The 19168-nt window shown below is 40.9% G+C and overlaps 1 protein-coding gene across 8 annotated transcripts in view; it reads left to right on the top strand.

Annotated features, from left to right (window-relative positions):
- The window catches only part of LOC139562966 (chromodomain-helicase-DNA-binding protein 9-like), a 142317-nt gene that overhangs the window by 109203 nt on the left and 13946 nt on the right, over positions 1–19168 (top strand). For all 8 annotated transcript variants that reach the window (XM_071381172.1, XM_071381175.1, XM_071381174.1 and 5 more), the window contains 4 exons: positions 646–845; positions 1039–1198; positions 14384–14473; positions 18860–18963. In XM_071381172.1, coding sequence (XP_071237273.1) covers positions 646–845; positions 1039–1198; positions 14384–14473; positions 18860–18963 — 554 coding nt within the window. The remainder of the gene's footprint in view (positions 1–645; positions 846–1038; positions 1199–14383; positions 14474–18859; positions 18964–19168) is intronic.

Below are 19168 nucleotides of genomic sequence, written 5' to 3'. Positions count from 1 at the left end.
AGTATTGTGTCTGTACTGAAGCTCTCCTGTGTTGTCCATCTATATTGTACAGTATTGTGTCTGTACTGAGGCTCATCTGTGTTGTCCATCTATATTGTACAGTGTTGTGTCTGTACTGAGGCTCTCCTGTGTTGTCCATCTGTGTTGTGTCTGTACTGAGGCTCTCCTGTGTTGTCCATCTGTGTTGTGTCTGTACTGACGCTCTCCTGTGTTGTCCATCTGTATTGTATGGTGTTGTGTCTGTACTGAAGCTCTCCTGTGTTGTCCATCTATATTGTGCAGTGTTTGTCTCCAGTATTGACCCTCTCCTGTGTTGTCCATCTATATTGTACAGTATTTGTCTCCAGTATTGACCCTCTCCTCCTGTGTTGTCCATCTATATTGTACAGTATTTGTCTCCAGTATTGACCCTCTCCTGTGTTGTCCATCTAGATTGTACAGTATTTGTCTCCAGTATTGGCCCTCTCCTCCTGTGTTGTCAATCTATATTGTACAGTATTTGTCTCCAGTATTGACCCTCTCCTGTGTTGTCCATCTATATTGTACAGTATTTGTCTCCAGTATTGACCCTCTCCTCCTGTGTTGTCCATCTATATTGTACAGTGTTTGTCTCCAGTATTGACCCTCTCCTCCTGTGTCGTCCAGGTGGGGTCGTTGGAAGGACATCCTGCTCCATGGTCGATTTAAGAAGCAGCTGACAGAGCGTGATGTAGAGTCTATCTGCAGAGCCCTTCTGGCCTACTGTCTGGTTCACTACCGCGGTGACGACAAGATCAAGAGCTTCATGTGGGACCTGATCGCCCCCTCCGAGGACGGACAGACCAAGGAACTACAGAACCACCTGGGTACGTTACAACCTCACAATGACCAAACCTCAGGGGTCCAACCACAGATTAGAATCTGGTTCCTCTCAAGGAATTCTTCCTTTAAAGAGCATTTCCCCCTACCACTGTGCTATTGGTTTACTGTTAATGGTTTTAATGTGGGTTTATAAACCGGTGTCCATAACCACAAATTGAATCTGTGTTCCTCCCTAAGGTCTGTCGACCCCGGTCCCCAGAGGCAGGAAGGGGAAGAAGATGAAGATTCAGTCTAGCACGTTTGACATCCAGAAGGCTGAGTGGATCAGGAAGCACAACCCAGAACACATGCTGCAGGACGAGGGATACAAGAAGCACCTCAAACACCACTGCAACAAGTAAGAAGCTACTCTTGGTACTATAGGCCTATAGTATTAAATATATTCAGTACACTTTTGATGTTTTTTTAATGGTATTGTTGTCTAATAGTTACCTTGGAACAAACAACTTGTCTTTGTAAATGTGTCTTAGCTTGGTTTTTATTGATGTTGGAAATTAACATAGGTTCTTGTCTCTGTCGTATATAGAGTTGAGAGAACATTTTTGAAACGTCTCATATTTTGTATTTCCCTCAGTTGGCTTCAGTGTATTGACGCTAGCCTGTGTGAAAACATAATTGTATGTTTTTGTCAGTAGCAGAGTGTTGACTCCTGCACATCAACACCACTGTCTGTAATTAAGACAAATTGAAGCAGCCATCTTCTCCATCTGTGGCTTTCCTCTATTAATGACCGTGAATCAGATTATAGATTACACTGCTGAATGATAATCATCTGAATGGGATTTTAACCCAAACTAATAGCTGTCATTGATCTTTTATTGACAGATAGAAAAACAGATTACACTACAGCCAGGGATTTATTATATTTTATATAAAGCTACATAGATGATGGGAAGAAGAAAACAACTCTTACATCCAATGAAATGGTTTGAAATATGAACCTATACGTTATCAGATAATGGTTGTTGAGATATAAAACACAGCCAAATAGATGATGGTTGTTGTGATATAAAACATAGCCAGCCAATAGATGATGGTTGTTGAGATATAAAACACAGCCAAATAGATGATGGTTGTTGAGATATAAAACACATGAGATATAAAACACAGCCATATAGATGATGGTTGTTGAGATATAAAACACATGAGATATAAAACACAGCCATATAGATGATGGTTGTTGAGATATAAAACATAGTCAAATAGATGATGGTTGTTGAGATATAAAACACAGCCATATAGATGATGGTTGTTGAGATATAAAACATAGTCAAATAGATGATGGTTGTTGAGATATAAAACACATGAGATATAAAACACAGCCAAATAGATGATGGTTGTTGAGATATAAAACACAGCCAAATAGATGATGGTTGTTGAGATATAAAACACATGAGATATAAAACACAGCCAAATAGATGATGGTTGTTGAGATATAAAACACATGAGATATAAAACACAGCCAAATAGATGATGGTTGTTGAGATATAAAACATAGCCAAATAGATGATGGTTGTTGAGATATAAAACACAGCCAAATAGATGATGGTTGTTGAGATATAAAACACATGAGATATAAAACACAGCCAAATAGATGATGGTTGTTGAGATATAAAACATAGCCAAATAGATGATGGTTGTTGAGATATAAAACACATGAGATATAAAACACAGCCATATAGATGATGGTTGTTGAGATATAAAACACATGAGATATAAAACACAGCCATATAGATGATGGTTGTTGAGATATAAAACACATGAGATATAAAACACAGCCAAATAGATGATGGTTGTTGAGATATAAAACATAGCCAAATAGATGATGGTTGTTGAGATATAAAACATAGCCAAATAGATGATGGTTGTTGAGATATAAAACATAGCCATATAGATGATGGTTGTTGAGATATAAAACACATGAGATATAAAACACAGCCATATAGATGATGGTTGTTGAGATATAAAACATAGCCAAATAGATGATGGTTGTTGAGATATAAAACACATGAGATATAAAACACAGCCAAATAGATGATGGTTGTTGAGATATAAAACATAGCCAAATAGATGATGGTTGTTGAGATATAAAACACATGAGATATAAAACACAGCCAAATAGATGATGGTTGTTGAGATATAAAACACATGAGATATAAAACACAGCCAAATAGATGATGGTTGTTGAGATATAAAACACATGAGATATAAAACACAGCCAAATAGATGATGGTTGTTGAGATATAAAACATAGCCAAATAGATGATGGTTGTTGAGATATAAAACACATGAGATATAAAACACAGCCAAATAGATGATGGTTGTTGAGATATAAAACATAGCCAAATAGATGATGGTTGTTGAGATATAAAACACATGAGATATAAAACACAGCCATATAGATGATGGTTGTTGAGATATAAAACACAGCCAAATAGATGATGGTTGTTGAGATATAAAACATAGTCAAATAGATGATGGTTGTTGAGATATAAAACACAAGCATATAGATGATGGTTGTTGAGATATAAAACACATGAGATATAAAACACAGCCAAATAGATGATGGTTGTTTGTAAAGACACATGAGATACAAAGCATAGCCAAATAGATGATGGTTGTTGAGATATAAAACATAGCCAAACTAGATGATGGTTGTTGAGATATAAAACACAGCCAAATAGATGAGTGGCTGAGTAAAAACATAGTCAAATAGATGATGGTTTTGAGATATAAAACATAGCCATATAGATGATGGTTGTTGAGATATGAAAACACATGCCATAGTAAAAACAGCCGAAATGAGATGATAGGTCTGTATGAGATATAAAACACAGCCAGTATAGATGATGGTTGTTGAGATATAAAACATAGCCAAATAGATGATGGTTGCTGACCAAATATAAAACTCTGATGATTGAGTATCAAACACAGCCAAATAGATGATGGTTGTTGAGATATAAAACATAGCCAAATAGATGATGGTTGTTGAGATATAAAACACATGAGATATAAAACACAGCCAAATAGATGATGGTTGTTGAGATATAAAACATAGCCAAATAGATGATGGTTGTTGAGATATAAAACATAGCCAAATAGATGATGGTTGTTGAGATATAAAACACATGAGATATAAAACACAGCCAAATAGATGATGGTTTTTGAGATATAAAACACAGCCATATAGATGATGGTTGTTGAGATATAAAACACAGCCAAATAGATGATGGTTGTTGAGATATAAAACACATGAGATATAAAACACAGCCAAATAGATGATGGTTGTTGAGATATAAAACATAGCCAAATAGATGATGGTTGTTGAGATATAAAACACATGAGATATAAAACACAGCCAAATAGATGATGGTTGTTGAGATATAAAACACAGCCAAATAGATGATGGTTGTTGAGATATAAAACACATGAGATATAAAACACAGCCAAATAGATGATGGTTGTTGAGATATAAAACATAGTCAAATAGATGATGGTTGTTGTGATATAAAACATAGCCAAATAGATGATGGTTGTTGAGATATAAAACACATGAGATATAAAACACAGCCAAATAGATGATGGTTGTTGAGATATAAAACACAGCCAAATAGATGATGGTTGTTGTGATATAAAACACAGCCAAATAGATGATGGTTGTTGTGATATAAAACATAGCCAAATAGATGATGGTTGTTGAGATATAAAACACATGAGATATAAAACACAGCCAAATAGATGATGGTTGTTGAGATATAAAACACAGCCAAATAGATGATGTTTGTTGAGATATAAAACACATGAGATATAAAACACAGCCATATAGATGATGGTTGTTGAGATATAAAACACAGCCAAATAGATGATGGTTGTTGTGATATAAAACACAGCCAAATAGATGATGGTTGTTGAGATATAAAACATAGCCAAATAGATGATGGTTGTTGAGATATAAAACATAGCCAAATAGATGATGGTTGTTGAGATATAAAACATAGCCAAATAGATGATGGTTGTTGAGATATAAAACACATGAGATATAAAACACAGCCAAATAGATGATGGTTGTTGAGATATAAAACATAGTCAAATAGATGATGGTTGTTGAGATATAAAACACAGCCAAATAGATGATGGTTGTTGAGATATAAAACATAGTCAAATAGATGATGGTTGTTGAGATATAAAACATAGTCAAATAGATGATGGTTGTTGAGATATAAAACATAGCCAAATAGATGATGGTTGTTGAGATATAAAACACAGCCAAATAGATGATGGTTGTTGAGATATAAAACACATGAGATATAAAACACAGCCATATAGATGATGGTTGTTGAGATATAAAACACAGCCAAATAGATGATGGTTGTTGAGATATAAAACACATGAGATATAAAACACAGCCATATAGATGATGGTTGTTGAGATATAAAACACAGCCAAATAGATGATGGTTGTTGAGATATAAAACATAGCCAAATAGATGATGGTTGTTGAGATATAAAACATAGCCAAATAGATGATGGTTGTTGAGATATAAAACATAGCCATATAGATGATGGTTGTTGAGATATAAAACACATGAGATATAAAACACAGCCATATAGATGATGGTTGTTGAGATATAAAACATAGCCAAATAGATGATGGTTGTTGAGATATAAAACATAGTCAAATAGATGATGGTTGTTGAGATATAAAACATAGCCAAATAGATGATGGTTGTTGAGATATAAAACATAGCCAAATAGATGATGGTTGTTGAGATATAAAACACATGAGATATAAAACACAGCCATATAGATGATGGTTGTTGAGATATAAAACACATGAGATATAAAACACAGCCATATAGATGATGGTTGTTGAGATATAAAACATAGTCAAATAGATGATGGTTGTTGAGATATAAAACACAGCCATATAGATGATGGTTGTTGAGATATAAAACATAGTCAAATAGATGATGGTTGTTGAGATATAAAACATAGCCAAATAGATGATGGTTGTTGAGATATAAAACATAGCCAAATAGATGATGGTTGTTGAGATATAAAACACAGCCAAATAGATGATGGTTGTTGAGATATAAAACACAGCCATATAGATGATGGTTGTTGAGATATAAAACATAGTCAAATAGATGATGGTTGTTGAGATATAAAACACAGCCATATAGATGATGGTTGTTGAGATATAAAACACATGAGATATAAAACACAGCCATATAGATGATGGTTGTTGAGATATAAAACATAGTCAAATAGATGATGGTTGTTGAGATATAAAATATAGTCAAATATATGATGGTTGTTGAGATATAAAACATAGCCAAATAGATGATGGTTGTTGAGATATAAAACATAGCCAAATAGATGATGGTTGTTGAGATATAAAACATAGTCAAATAGATGATGGTTGTTGAGATATAAAACACAGCCATATAGATGATGGTTGTTGAGATATAAAACACATGAGATATAAAACACAGCCAAATAGATGATGGTTGTTGAGATATAAAACACATGAGATATAAAACACAGCCATATAGATGATGGTTGTTGAGATATAAAACATAGTCAAATAGATGATGGTTGTTGAGATATAAAACATAGTCAAATATATGATGGTTGTTGAGATATAAAACATAGCCAAATAGATGATGGTTGTTGAGATATAAAACACATGAGATATAAAACACAGCCATATAGATGATGGTTGTTGAGATATAAAACACATGAGATATAAAACACAGCCATATAGATGATGGTTGTTGAGATATAAAACATAGCCAAATAGATGATGGTTGTTGAGATATAAAACATAGTCAAATATATGATGGTTGTTGAGATATAAAACACGGCCAAATAGATGATGGTTGTTGAGATATAAAACACAGCCAAATAGATGATGGTTGTTGAGATATAAAACACAGCCAAATAGATGATGGTTGTTGAGATATAAAACATAGTCAAATAGATGATGGTTGTTGAGATATAAAACATAGTCAAATAGATGATGGTTGTTGAGATATAAAACATAGCCAAATAGATGATGGTTGTTGAGATATAAAACACATGAGATATAAAACACAGCCATATAGATGATGGTTGTTGAGATATAAAACACATGCGATATAAAACACAGCCATATAGATGATGGTTGTTGAGATATAAAACACAGCCAAATAGATGATGGTTGTTGAGATATAAAACACATGAGATATAAAACACAGCCAAATAGATGATGGTTGTTGAGATATAAAACACAGCCAAATAGATGATGGTTGTTGAGATATAAAACACATGAGATATAAAACACAGCCATATAGATGATGGTTGTTGAGATATAAAACACATGAGATATAAAACACAGCCAAATAGATGATGGTTGTTGAGATATAAAACACAGCCAAATAGATGATGGTTGTTGAGATATAAAACACAGCCAAATAGATGATGGTTGTTGAGATATAAAACATAGCCAAATAGATGATGGTTGTTGAGATATAAAACACATGAGATATAAAACACAGCCATATAGATGATGGTTGTTGAGATATAAAACACAGCCAAATAGATGATGGTTGTTGAGATATAAAACATAGTCAAATAGATGATGGTTGTTGAGATATAAAACATAGCCAAATAGATGATGGTTGTTGAGATATAAAACACAGCCAAATAGATGATGGTTGTTGAGATATAAAACATAGTCAAATAGATGATGGTTGTTGAGATATAAAACACAGCCATATAGATGATGGTTGTTGAGATATAAAACACATGAGATATAAAACACAGCCATATAGATGATGGTTGTTGAGATATAAAACACAGCCATATAGATGATGGTTGTTGAGATATAAAACATAGTCAAATAGATGATGGTTGTTGAGATATAAAACACAGCCATATAGATGATGGTTGTTGAGATATAAAACATAGTCAAATATATGATGGTTGTTGAGATATAAAACACATGAGATATAAAACACAGCCATATAGATGATGGTTGTTGAGATATAAAACACATGAGATATAAAACATAGCCATATAGATGATGGTTGTTGAGATATAAAACACATGAGATATAAAACACAGCCAAATAGATGATGGTTGTTGAGATATAAAACATAGCCAAATAGATGATGGTTGTTGAGATATAAAACACAGCCAAATAGATGATGGTTGTTGAGATATAAAACATAGCCAAATAGATGATGGTTGTTGAGATATAAAACACATGAGATATAAAACACAGCCACATGAGATATAAAACAGCCAAATAGATGATGGTTGTTGAGATATAAAACACAGCCATATAGATGATGGTTGTTGAGATATAAAACACATGAGATATAAAACACAGCCATATAGATGATGGTTGTTGAGATATAAAACACAGCCAAATAGATGATGGTTGTTGAGATATAAAACACATGAGATATAAAACACAGCCATATAGATGATGGTTGTTGAGATATAAAACACATGAGATATAAAACACAGCCAAATAGATGATGGTTGTTGAGATATAAAACATAGTCAAATAGATGATGGTTGTTGAGATATAAAACACAGCCATATAGATGATGGTTGTTGAGATATAAAACATAGCCAAATAGATGATGGTTGTTGAGATATAAAACATAGTCAAATAGATGATGGTTGTTGAGATATAAAACATAGCCAAATAGATGATGGTTGTTGAGATATAAAACACATGAGATATAAAACACAGCCATATAGATGATGGTTGTTGAGATATAAAACACAGCCAAATAGATGATGGTTGTTGAGATATAAAACACATGAGATATAAAACACAGCCATATAGATGATGGTTGTTGAGATATAAAACACATGAGATATAAAACACAGCCAAATAGATGATGGTTGTTGAGATATAAAACACAGCCAAATAGATGATGGTTGTTGAGATATAAAACACAGCCATATAGATGATGGTTGTTGAGATATAAAACATAGCCAAATAGATGATGGTTGTTGAGATATAAAACATAGTCAAATAGATGATGGTTGTTGAGATATAAAACATAGTCAAATAGATGATGGTTGTTGAGATATAAAACATAGCCAAATAGATGATGGTTGTTGAGATATAAAACACATGAGATATAAAACACAGCCATATAGATGATGGTTGTTGAGATATAAAACACATGAGATATAAAACACAGCCATATAGATGATGGTTGTTGAGATATAAAACACATGAGATATAAAACACAGCCATATAGATGATGGTTGTTGAGATATAAAACACATGAGATATAAAACATAGCCAAATAGATGATGGTTGTTGAGATATAAAACACATGAGATATAAAACACAGCCAAATATATGATGGTTGTTGAGATATAAAACACATGAGATATAAAACACAGCCAAATAGATGATGGTTGTTGAGATATAAAACATAGTCAAATAGATGATGGTTGTTGAGATATAAAACATAGTCAAATAGATGATGGTTGTTGAGATATAAAACACATGAGATATAAAACACAGCCATATAGATGATGTTGAAATGTGTTAAACTACAGTAAATAGATTCAGGTTGCTGTCTTTCTAAAGGGGGTTGTTTGGGGGTTTGTCTCATGCCGTCCTGCTTTAAACACAGAGTCATGCAGGGCTTCCACAGAAAGTTCCCCATTGTTCCCAGAGCAGTAGTGCTGAAGCCAGGGATCGTCCGATGGGAGGCACGCTGGTCAAACGGGGACACAGTCTGTGTATTTGCTGACCTCCGCGTTTTCCCCTCAGGGAGGAATGTGGACTGACGTGGGGATTGGGCATGCACAGGCATGGCCCCCTACTGTCCCTGTCCCACACAGAGATCCAGAACCCTGTCCTATGATAATGACATTTAGAAGATGTGTGTTCAATACTGTGTAGCTACTAGTACTGGCCTGTTAGGAAATGTAAGGTTAAGACTGACGAGGCCTGTGTTCTGTTGGGATATGTGTAACATTCTCAGTATGACTTGTGCTAGTACATGCATGTGATTGTGGGTGTGTGTTTACCTTTATGTATCTGACTGTTTGTATATGTGCTTGTATAGTAAGTACAGTATGTACATGAGTGTATGGGTATTTTACGTGTGTGTGTGTGTGTGTGTGTGTGTGTGTGTGTGTGTGTGTGTGTGTGTGTGTGTGTGTGTGTGTGTGTGTGTGTGTGTGTGTGTGTGTGTGTGTGTGTGTGTGTGTGTGTGTGTGCTCACACTCATGTGCATGTATGAGCTCTATGTCTGGTGCAGAGAGGTTCCCTTCTCCGTCAGATACCTCCCACACTCCAGGCTGTCTGTCTGAGTGTAAGAGAGAGAGAGAGAGAGGGAAAGAGTGATGTAGGGCCTTGCTGACAGCCACAGGAAACAGCAGCTGCTGCGGGGAGACCCAGGGCACAGCCCCTCAGAGGCAGGGAGGGAGGGGAGAGGCCTGGACCTGAACCTCAGCACTGGAGCTCACAGCTCTGCCTGCAGAGGGGGTGTTCTCATGTCACTCCCTTTCCACTAGTGTCATAATGGATGTGTAAAGCTAGGGCCACACACACCATCTGAAGAAATCTACTCTGGACCTTTTAACCTGCCACACTGTTAGACAGATTTTTAAAAATGAGATGTTCTCAGACCCTAGCTTAAGAGAGGAAGGGAGACTAGAATGTATGCCAATTCATCACAGATCAGGCATACCATACCCCACCCACCACCCTCCACCTTCCACCTCCTGACTGATGCCTGGCTGGGTGCGTCATGGAAACAGCATCTCTCCTCTGACTCAGCCTGCCTCTCTCTTCTCTCCTCTCCCTGCCAGCCCAGAGATCACATCATATCACACCACTCACCTCTATGGCACAGACACTGTCTCACTCTCTATGGCACAGACACTGTCTCACTCTCTATGGCACAGACACTGCATCGGGGACTGACTACACAGTTACTGTACTGACTGCATATTTTCTATCCCACTCCATTTTGGGCATGTGTGTATCATTGAAGTCAACATTTATACAGTATATACAACAATACAAAATGTTTCCCTTTGCGTGGACAGTTGATCTACCGTGACGAGCTAGGCACAGTGTTTCAGTCATCTACCGTGACGAGCTAGGCACAGTGTTTCAGTCATCTACCGTGACGAGCTAGTCACAGTATGTCAGTCATCTACCGTGACGAGCTAGGCACAGTATTTCAGTCATCTACGTGACGAGCTAGGCACAGCATTTCAGTCATCTACCGTGACGAGCTAGTCACAGTATGTCAGTCATCTACCGTGACGAGCTAGGCACAGCATGTCAGTCATCTACCGTGACGAGCTAGGCACAGTATTTCAGTCATCTACGTGACGAGCTAGGCACAGTATTTCAGTCATCTACGTGACGAGCTAGGCACAGTATTTCAGTCATCTACCGTGACGAGCTAGGCACAGCATGTCAGTCATCTACCGTGACGAGCTAGGCACAGTATGTCAGTCATCTACGTGACGAGCTAGGCACAGTATTTCAGTCATCTACGTGACGAGCTAGGCACAGTATTTCAGTCATCTACCGTGACGAGCTAGGCACAGTATTTCAGTCATCTACGTGACGAGCTAGGCACAGTATTTCAGTCATCTACCGTGACGAGCTAGGCACAGTATTTCAGTCATCCACGTGACGAGCTAGTCACAGTATTTCAGTCATCTACCGTGACGAGCTAGGGACAGTGTTTCAGTCATCTACCGTGACGAGCTAGGCACAGTATTTCAGTCATCTACCGTGACGAGCTAGGCACAGTATTTCAGTCATCTACCGTGACGAGCTAGGCACAGTATGTCAGTCATCTACGTGACGAGCTAGGCACAGTATTTCAGTCATCTACGTGACGAGCTAGGCACAGTATTTCAGTCATCTACCGTGACGAGCTAGGCACAGTATTTCAGTCATCTACGTGACGAGCTAGGCACAGTATTTCAGTCATCTACGTGACGAGCTAGGCACAGTATTTCAGTCATCTACCGTGACGAGCTAGGCACAGTATTTCAGTCATCTACCGTGACGAGCTAGGCACAGTATTTCAGTCATCTACCGTGACGAGCTAGGCACAGTATTTCAGTCATCTACCGTGACGAGCTAGGCACAGTATTTCAGTCATCTACGTGACGAGCTAGGCACAGTATTTCAGTCATCTACCGTGACGAGCTAGGGACAGTGTTTCAGTCATCTACCGTGACGAGCTAGTCACAGTATTTCAGTCATCTACGTGACGAGCTAGTCACAGTATGTCAGTCATCTACCGTGACGAGCTAGGCACAGTATTTCAGTCATCCACCGTGACGAGCTAGGCACAGTATGTCAGTCATCTACCGTGACGAGCTAGGCACAGTGTTTCAGTCATCTACCGTGACGAGCTAGTCACAGTATTTCAGTCATCTACGTGACGAGCTAGGCACAGTATGTCAGTCATCTACCGTGACGAACTAGGCACAGTATTTCAGTCATCCACCGTGATGAGCTAGGCACAGTATTTCAGTCATCTACCGTGACGAGCTAGGCACAGTATTTCAGTCATCTACGTGACGAGCTAGGCACAGTATTTCAGTCATCTACCGTGACGAGCTAGGCACAGCATTTCAGTCATCTACCGTGACGAGCTAGGCACAGTATGTCAGTCATCTACCGTGACGAGCTAGGCACAGTATGTCAGTCATCTACCGTGACGAGCTAGGCACAGTATTTCAGTCATCTACGTGACGAGCTAGGCACAGTATTTCAGTCATCTACGTGACGAGCTAGGCACAGTATTTCAGTCATCCACCGTGACGAGCTAGGCACAGTATTTCAGTCATCTACCGTGACGAGCTAGGCACAGTATTTCAGTCATCTACGTGAAGAGCTAGGCACAGTGTTTCAGTCATCTACCGTGACGAGCTAGGCACAGTGTTTCAGTCATCTACCGTGACGAGCTAGGCACAGTATTTCAGTCATCTACCGTGACGAGCTAGGCACAGTATGTCAGTCATCTACCGTGACGAGCTAGGCACAGTATTTCAGTCATCTACGTGACGAGCTAGACACAGTATTTCAGTCATCTACCGTGACGAGCTAGGCACAGTATTTCAGTCATCTACGTGACGAGCTAGGCACAGTATTTCAGTCATCTACCGTGACGAGCTAGGCACAGTATTTCAGTCATCTACCGTGACGAGCTAGGCACAGTATTTCAGTCATCTACGTGACGAGCTAGGCACAGTATTTCAGTCATCTACCGTGACGAGCTAGGCACAGTATTTCAGTCATCTACCGTGACGAGCTAGGCACAGTATTTCAGTCATCTACCGTGACGAGCTAGGCACAGTATTTCAGTCATCTACGTGACGAGCTAGGCACAGTATGTCAGTCATCTACCGTGACGAGCTAGGCACAGTATTTCAGTCATCTACCGTGACGAGCTAGGCACAGTATTTCAGTCATCTACTTGACGAGCTAGGCACAGTATTTCAGTCATCTACCGTGACGAGCTAGGCACAGTATTTGTCATCTATGTGACGAGCTAGGCACAGTATGTCAGTCATCTACCGTGACGAGCTAGGCACAGTATTTGTCATCTACGTGACGAGCTAGGCACAGTATGTCAGTCATCTACCGTGACGAGCTAGGCACGGTATTTCAGTCATCTACCGTGACGAGCTAGGCACAGTATTTCAGTCATCTACGTGACGAGCTAGGCACAGTATGTCAGTCATCTACCGTGACGAGCTAGGCACAGTATGTCAGTCATCTACCGTGACGAGCTAGGCACAGTATTTCAGTCATCTACGTGACGAGCTAGGCACAGCATTTCAGTCATCTACCGTGACGAGCTAGGCACAGCATTTCAGTCAGCTACCGTGACGAGCTAGGCACAGTATTTCAGTCATCTACGTGACGAGCTAGGCACAGTATTTCAGTCATCTACGTGACGAGCTAGGCACAGTATGTCAGTCATCTACCGTGACGAGCTAGGCACAGTATTTCAGTCATCTACGTGACGAGCTAGGCACAGCATTTCAGTCAGCTACCGTGACGAGCTAGGCACAGTATTTCAGTCATCTACGTGACGAGCTAGGCACAGCATTTCAGTCAGCTACCGTGACGAGCTAGGCACAGTATTTCAGTCATCTACGTGACGAGCTAGGCACAGTATTTCAGTCATCTACGTGACGAGCTAGGCACAGTATTTCAGTCATCTACCGTGACGAGCTAGGCACAGTATTTCAGTCATCTACGTGACGAGCTAGGCACAGTGTTTCAGTCATCTACGTGACGAGCTAGGCACAGTATTTCAGTCATCCAGGAGGAAAGTGAGAATGTGTGTGAGAGAGAATGATATTTTGATTGTGTGTATATGCGTGAGTTTGTACGTTCGTGTGTGTGTGTGTATTTACGGACGTGAGTGCGTGTGAAAGCCGTTCTGCTCTCTCAGCGTTTGTGCGTGCTGAGGCTTTGTGGTGACCGCGGGCGGGGCTGTGTCTGTGTGCAGGGTGTTACTGCGGGTTAGAATGCTCTACTACCTGAAACAAGAGGTGATGGGAAGCCAGTCACAGAAGATACTAGACGGCGTGGACTCCAGGTGAGCTGAACTTTCACCTCTTTTACAACCAAACAGCTCTGAACATTGACAGACACCCTTAGAGTAGAGAACACAACATTTCCAAAGCTCATTAATGCTCTCTCTGTCTATCCTCTAATTGGTCATTTCAGTTGTTAGATTATTTGAAGAGGATTACACTATTTACTCCATTATTTTGAGATGGTCGGATTGATCGGTGGCTATTCAGGCTAGACTGAATGTTATGCCCACCAGTTCAGCCAGGCTGCCAGCACTATGCCAGTATTTGTTTAAGTTTTCTGGTATTTCTGGTAAGCTGCTGGCACTCAAATTCAACTGACACATCGTTTGAGAAGGTTCCGTTTACATTCACTTTTTAAATAAAAACCTGTTCATTCATAGGCCCATGTTGTTCATGTTTTCCATGGTAAGGACATAGACCAAACATGACAGGTTGTTCCCATACATACTGTAGCTGTCTCTATCTATCACCATGTCTGAAGGAGGGCACAGCTAGTCAGACTCAGGGAAGGAAAGTCAATGTATAAAGGAAGGCACAGCTAGTCAGACTCAGGGAAGGAAAGTCCATGTATAAAGGAAGGCACAGCTAGTCAGACTCAGGGAAGTCCATGTATAACGGAGGGCACAGCTAGTCAGACTCAGGGAAGGAAAGTCCATGTATAAAGGAAGGCACAGCTAGTCAGACTCAGGAAAGTCCATGTATAACGGAGGGCACAGCTAGTCAGACTCAGGGAAGGAAAGTCCATGTATTAAAGGAAGGCACAGCTAGTCAGACTCAGGGAAGGAAAGTCCATGTATAAAGGAAGGCACAGCTAGTCAGACTCAGGGAAGGAAAGTCCATGTATAAAGGAGGGCACAGCTAGTCAGACTCAGGGAAGGAAAGTCCATGTATAAAGGAAGGCACAGCTAGTCAGACTCAGGGAAGGAAAGTCCATGTATAAAGGAGGGCACAGCTAGTCAGACTCAGGGAAGGAAAGTCCATGTATAAAGGAAGGCACAGCTAGTCAGACTCAGGGAAGGAAAGTCAATGTATAACGGAGGGCACAGCTAGTCAGACTCAGGGAAGGAAAGTCCATGTATAAAGGAAGGCACAGCTAGTCAGACTCAGGGAAGGAAAGTCCATGTATAACGGAGGGCACAGCTAGTCAGACTCAGGGAAGGGAAGTCCATGTATAACGGAGGGCACAGCTAGTCAGACTCAGGGAAGGGAAGTCCATGTATAAAGGAGGGCACAGCTAGTCAGACTCAGGGAAGGAAAGTCCATGTATAACGGAGGGCACAGCTATTCAGACTCAGGGAAGTCCATGTATAACGGAGGGCACAGCTAGTCAGACTCAGGGAAGGAAAGTCCATGTATAAAGAATGGCACAGCTAGTCAGACTCAGGGAAGTCCATGTATAACGGAGGGCACAGCTAGTCAGACTCAGGGAAGGAAAGTCCATGTATAAAGGAGGGCACAGCTAGTCAGACTCAGGGAAGGAAAGTCCATGTATAACGGAGGGCACAGCTAGTCAGACTCAGGGAAGGAAAGTCCATGTATAAAGGAAGGCACAGCTAGTCAGACTCAGGGAAGGAAAGTCCATGTATAAAGGAGGGCACAGCTAGTCAGACTCAGGGAAGTCCATGTATAACGGAGGGCACAGCTAGTCAGACTCAGGGAAGGAAAGTCCATGTATAAAGGAAGGCACAGCTAGTCAGACTCAGGGAAGGAAAGTCCATGTATAAAGGAAGGCACAGCTAGTCAGACTCAGGGAAGTCCATGTATAACGGAGGGCACAGCTAGTCAGACTCAGGGAAGGAAAGTCCATGTATAAAGGAGGGCACAGCTAGTCAGACTCAGGGAAGGAAAGTCCATGTATAAAGGAAGGCACAGCTAGTCAGACTCAGGGAAGGAAAGTCCATGTATAACGGAGGGCACAGCTAGTCAGACTCAGGGAAGGAAAGTCCATGTATAAAGGAGGGCACAGCTAGTCAGACTCAGGGAAGTCCATGTATAAAGGAGGGCACAGCTAGTCAGACTCAGGGAAGGAAAGTCCATGTATAAAGGAAGGCACAGCTAGTCAGACTCAGGGAAGGAAAGTCCATGTATAAAGGAAGGCACAGCTAGTCAGACTCAGGGAAGTCCATGTATAACGGAGGGCACAGCTAGTCAGACTCAGGGAAGGAAAGTCCATGTATAAAGGAGGGCACAGCTAGTCAGACTCAGGGAAGGAAAGTCCATGTATAAAGGAAGGCACAGCTAGTCAGACTCAGGGAAGTCCATGTATAACGGAGGGCACAGCTAGTCAGACTCAGGGAAGGAAAGTCCATGTATAAAGGAGGGCACAGCTAGTCAGACTCAGGGAAGGAAAGTCCATGTATAACGGAGGGCACAGCTAGTCAGACTCAGGGAAGGAAAGTCCATGTATAAAGGAAGGCACAGCTAGTCAGACTCAGGGAAGGAAAGTCCATGTATAAAGGAGGGCACAGCTAGTCAGACTCAGGGAAGGAAAGTCCATGTATAACGGAAGGCACAGCTAGTCAGACTCAGGGAAGGAAAGTCCATGTATAAAGGAGGGCACAGCTAGTCAGACTCAGGGAAGGAAAGTCCATGTATAACGGAGGGCACAGCTAGTCAGACTCAGGGAAGGAAAGTCCATGTATAACGGAGGGCACAGCTAGTCAGACTCAGGGAAGTCCATGTATAACGGAGGGCACAGCTAGTCAGACTCAGGGAAGGAAAGTCCATGTATAACGGAGGGCACAGCTAGTCAGACTCAGGGAAGGAAGTCCATGTATAAAGGAGGGCACAGCTAGTCAGACTCAGGGAAGGAAAGTCCATGTATAACGGAGGGCACAGCTAGTCAGACTCAGGGAAGGAAAGTCCATGTATAACGGAGGGCACAGCTAGTCAGACTCAGGGAAGGAAAGTCCAGGTATAAAGGAGGGCACAGCTAGTCAGACTCAGGGAAGGAAAGTCCATGTATAAAGAATGGCACAGCTAGTCAGACTCAGGGAAGGAAAGTCCATGTATAAAGGAAGGCACAGCTAGTCAGACTCAGGGAAGGAAAGTCCATGTATAACGGAGGGCACAGCTAGTCAGACTCAGGGAAGGAAAGTCCATGTATAAAGAATGGCACAGCTAGTCAGACTCAGGGAAGGAAAGTCCATGTATAACGGAGGGCACAGCTAGTCAGACTCAGGGAAGGAAAGTCCATGTATAAAGGAGGGCACAGCTAGTCAGACTCAGGGAAGGAAAGTCCATGTATAAAGGAGGGCACAGCTAGTCAGACTCAGGGAAGGAAAGTCCATGTATAAAGGAGGGCACAGCTAGTCAGACTCAGGGAAGGAAAGTCCATGTATAACGGAGGGCACAGCTAGTCAGACTCAGGGAAGGAAAGTCCATGTATAACGGAGGGCACAGCTAGTCAGACTCAGGGAAGGAAAGTCCATGTATAAAGGAGGGCACAGCTAGTCAGACTCAGGGAAGGAAAGTCCATGTATAACGGAAGGCACAGCTAGTCAGACTCAGGGAAGGAAAGTCCATGTATAACGGAAGGCACAGCTAGTCAGACTCAGGGAAGGAAAGTCCATGTATAAAGGAGGGCACAGCTAGTCAGACTCAGGGAAGGAAAGTCCATGTATAAAGGAAGGCACAGCTAGTCAGACTCAGGGAAGGAAAGTCCATGTATAAAGGAAGGCACAGCTAGTCAGACTCAGGGAAGTCCATGTATAAAGGAGGGCACAGCTAGTCAGACTCAGGGAAGGAAAGTCCATGTATAAAGGAAGGCACAGCTAGTCAGACTCAGGGAAGTCCATGTATAAAGGAAGGCACAGCTAGTCAGACTCAGGGAAGTCCATGTATAACGGAGGGCACAGCTAGTCAGACTCAGGGAAGGAAAGTCCATGTATAAAGGAGGGCACAGCTAGTCAGACTCAGGGAAGGAAAGTCCATGTATAAAGGAAGGCACAGCTAGTCAGACTCAGGGAAGGAAAGTCCATGTATAAAGGAGGGCACAGCTAGTCAGACTCAGGGAAGGAAAGTCCATGTATAAAGAATGGCACAGCTAGTCAGACTCAGGGGAAAGTCATTAGTCACTCCACCTGCTGTTTAAAGATGGATCAGCAGCTTCTCAGAACCAATACTATTGAGGAGGGAATACAGAAGTGGGTGAGGAAAAACGTTGAGTATTTTTAGTCCCCAAAGACATTTTCAGCCTTGATGCTGACCTAAAAGTCTTATCTGAGCTCATGGTTTTGGGAGTACCATGCTGTTGCTTATCTGAGAATCTATTTCTGAATGGAAACCCAGCTGTCATAGTACCCATGAGTCCCCCATGCTATACATATATAGACCTGTTCCTCCTGACATGTTATGTTCTGTCCACACCCCCTCCTCCTCATCAGTGAGATCAAGATCTGGGTTCCTGAGCCCGACAGCTCTGAGCTACCAGCCCTGTGGTGGGACAACATCTCTGACAAGTGTCTGCTGTTGGGGGTCTACAAGCACGGTGAGTCGACAACAGGGACCAGGGATGTACTAACTGACCCACAGGCCTGAGACAACTAGGAATGTGTGATACTAGGGCTACGATACTAACATAACACTTAGCATAAAGTCATGTATTGGGCATGTATTCTAAGTGGGTTTACTAGAATGGATATAGGAACAGAGCCTAGACAAATGTAGAGAGTGAAAACGGGTCAGGGGGAATT

The sequence above is a fragment of the Salvelinus alpinus genome, chromosome 33, assembly GCF_045679555.1.
Source record: "Salvelinus alpinus chromosome 33, SLU_Salpinus.1, whole genome shotgun sequence".
NCBI classification, from domain to species: domain Eukaryota; kingdom Metazoa; phylum Chordata; class Actinopteri; order Salmoniformes; family Salmonidae; genus Salvelinus; species Salvelinus alpinus.
The sequence above is the reverse complement of the archived record's forward strand: the minus strand, read 5'-3'. Positions and strand labels throughout refer to the sequence as shown.